The sequence below is a fragment of the Nematolebias whitei genome, unplaced genomic scaffold (assembly GCF_014905685.2).
Source record: "Nematolebias whitei isolate Nwh7 unplaced genomic scaffold, NemWhi1 Nwh_scaf_4953, whole genome shotgun sequence".
Taxonomy (NCBI): Eukaryota; Metazoa; Chordata; class Actinopteri; order Cyprinodontiformes; family Rivulidae; genus Nematolebias; species Nematolebias whitei.
This window is the reverse complement of record NW_023623498.1, coordinates 1-2,971: the sequence shown is the minus strand read 5'-3', so window position 1 is coordinate 2,971 and position 2,971 is coordinate 1. Positions and strand designations below refer to the sequence as shown.

The window sequence follows — 2,971 nt, the reverse complement described above, 5'->3', positions numbered from 1 at the left end:
GCTAATGTCTGCCTAAATCAAAGATTGTATCCAAATATTTTAGCATCTAAACATTGTGTTTTCTCATGAATCTAGGGGTAATTTGTGGCTACATCACTGCCTGCATGATTTGGACTGTGTTTTGGCATTTAAAATTGTTTTAATAAAAAGTTATTTAGATTTATGTAATTGGCCATCTATTGCCCTCACCCGTTTTTTGTGTGTTTTTGTGTATGAAACTGCGCTTTTTGACTGTACAGGATAGTGTATGAACTGCAATTTAATACACATTTTTTATACACACCGCGCCAAATTATTGAGCCCTCTTTGAGTGGCTTGGGAAACCCCGTTTGTGGGCTGGGCCTCAGGTGAGCCGAGGCTTTAAAAGTTAAACTCCCCTGGAAGCACGTGGACTGGATATCATGGCACATTAAGAGCACACAGGTAAGAATTAATTATAAATAAAATGTATTTTTGCTTTGAGGACATTATCTCTAAGTAAATGTTAGCTTGCAGGGTAAGTTAAAGAGCTAGATGGATTATGTTTTTGTATATTTTTAACAAAAATAAAATAGGCAAACTTTATCAACATTTATATCAATTAGCAACAATATCAATTCACGAGTTGTGAGTGTTTGAAGTGGTTTATTTTATTCTGGTTGTTAATACTTACAAAGTTAGTCAGGCTAAATAAGTAGACCATGCGCTGTAAAGTTAGTTTTACGTTCGTTGTTCACGCTCCGTGGATTCAGCGGTGTCATCCTTTCATTTACGGGCAGTCTGATTTTGGAAGAGAGGATGACACCGCTGAATCCATGGAGTGTGAACGTTGAACGTAAAACTAACTTTACTGCAGCATGACAACCTCTGAAGGCTGGAGGAGATCTAAGCTGCGTGATTAGTCCGACAGAATTGGGGGGGGCAAAGAGGGGTTTTACTGTTTTCACTATGATTTTTGGGCCACAGCTGCTCTTAAGTTTCATTTTTCCCCTCTGAGATCAAAGCTGAGCCAGCCGAGACCCCCCCCCCCCCCCCAGAGCTTCATTACGTCATCACGGTGCGGTGAAACTCAGCAGTGAAGCAGACAGCAGGTGAGGGTGAGAACAGAAGTGACGAGCATTGGGTGAAAACTGATTGTTTGCTGCTCTGTACATTTGCTGCATGAGTAATGTTTAAACAAGCTTTTTGAAAACATTCTGTGTGCATGAACAGGTCAGTAAAGGACAAGGTATTAGTGTTAATAAGTTGTGTAACACAGGGGTGAGAAGACATCCAGTGTTTAGTTGGCAACTGAGCGTTCACTGTTTAAAGCTATGAAATCCAGAGCTTCTGTCCATCTTTAGTCGTTGCTCTCTGTGCTAATAAATAATAAAAGAAACATAAATCTGGGGGGAAAAAAATCCAAATTCATCACACATCAAGAAAATTATGCTTTTTTTTTCTGACTCCATGTTAAAAGTATTATTCAGATATGCAACAAAGTTTAGTGTGTGAAGAAAGTGACAAGTGAGATGTAGAAACTGGGCATGGTATGAGAGCAGACATCTATAAATATGAACTTGTTTGCCATATGGTACTTGTTTTTTTTATGAATGTAACATTTGGGGTTTAGTTAATATGCATGTTGAGATAAAACAGTATGTTTTTATCAAAGATAAGTAGTAGTAATTTGTCAGTTTGTGAGCTAACACTTGTTTGGTGCAACAAAAATGAACTAATCTCTCAGCATGTGGCTGAAGTGCAGCCTTTTGCAAGGCTTTTGTAAGCCTTAATAATAATACAAATTATTTTAATTGTTATAGATACCAGATCCTTTTTAACATAGTTTAGTAAATGTCACTTATCTAGTTGTGTATGTTTCTGCTGTGTACATCACAAGTGATTTGTTTCTAAGTATATTAAAATAAGGACATCGCACAATAATTAACATCAGTGTCGTATATTAATGTAAATGCACTGGAATTAGCTCAGTAGCCAACTTCCATCCATAGTCCTAAAGCAGGTAAAATATATAAAGACAGACATAACTTATAAGTGTACATACATAACACAAAATAAGTGACAAATCAGTCCAGCAAACAATACACAACAAACGTTACACTTTAAGTTTCCCAGTCTAGATGGGCTTAGCTGTAATCTTCATTTCAACATTGTTTGCTCTGCAACTGAAGACAGTAATTCTGACATTTTTTTCTTTCATTACAGTTTTTTACACAACAGTGAAACATGCAAAGGCAAAGACGAAAGAATCCAAAGGAAGATGCAAAATATTATGTTGATAATGGAAAGGACAAAGAGGGCCTTGTCATCAAATACATCAGTGACCTTAAAGGTATGTGGAACTTTATTAGTGTTAACAAAAAATATGATTGGTTCCTATAATTTATTTTTATTTAACTAGGTCGTGGAATATTTGCAAATACATCCTTTGTAAAAGGAGACTTTCTGTTGGAATATCGAGGTGAACTGATCAGCAAGGAGGAATGTGAGCAGAGACAACGGGGCTACAATGATAGACTGAAAGTGTTTTTATTTGAATTCTACTTCAATGGAAAACTGTGGTGGTGAGTATGTTTTATATCTAGTTATTTTTAGCATTAAGAATAAGCTGTCATTGTGCCAGACATGATTGATAAAAGGCTTTTAATGGTAAGGTAATGTATAATGCAGGCAAGAGTCTTTGTATCATTTTTAATTATATGTTATGTATATGTAGTGTTGATGCAGCAAAAGAAGATGGGTCACTTGGAAGGCTTGTAAATGACGACCATATCAACCCAAATGCCAAGATGAAGTACCTAACGCAGCAAGGAAAGCCCCATCTGTGTTTGTTTGCAATTAAAGATATAAATCAAGGAGATGAGATCACCTATAATTATGGTGACTCAGACTGGCCATGGAGATGCAAGGTAATTGTAAATTTTACTTTATGAATGTGATCATGCTTAAACAAATGATTGTTTGATCATACAGGTTTACAACAGATCTTTCA

At 36.3% G+C, this 2,971-nt stretch overlaps 1 protein-coding gene across 1 annotated transcript; it reads left to right on the top strand.

Moving 5' to 3' along the window:
• Positions 1 to 242: 242 nt before the first annotated feature.
• On the top strand, positions 243 to 2,888 carry LOC119429657 (N-lysine methyltransferase KMT5A-A-like; the record flags this gene model as incomplete). The annotated part of the gene is made up of 4 exons (XM_037697241.1): positions 243 to 423; positions 2,185 to 2,311; positions 2,381 to 2,543; positions 2,696 to 2,888. Coding segments are annotated over exons 2-4 (462 nt in total), but the record flags the coding sequence as incomplete, so codon positions are not given.
• Between the last annotated feature and the right edge of the window lie 83 nt (positions 2,889 to 2,971).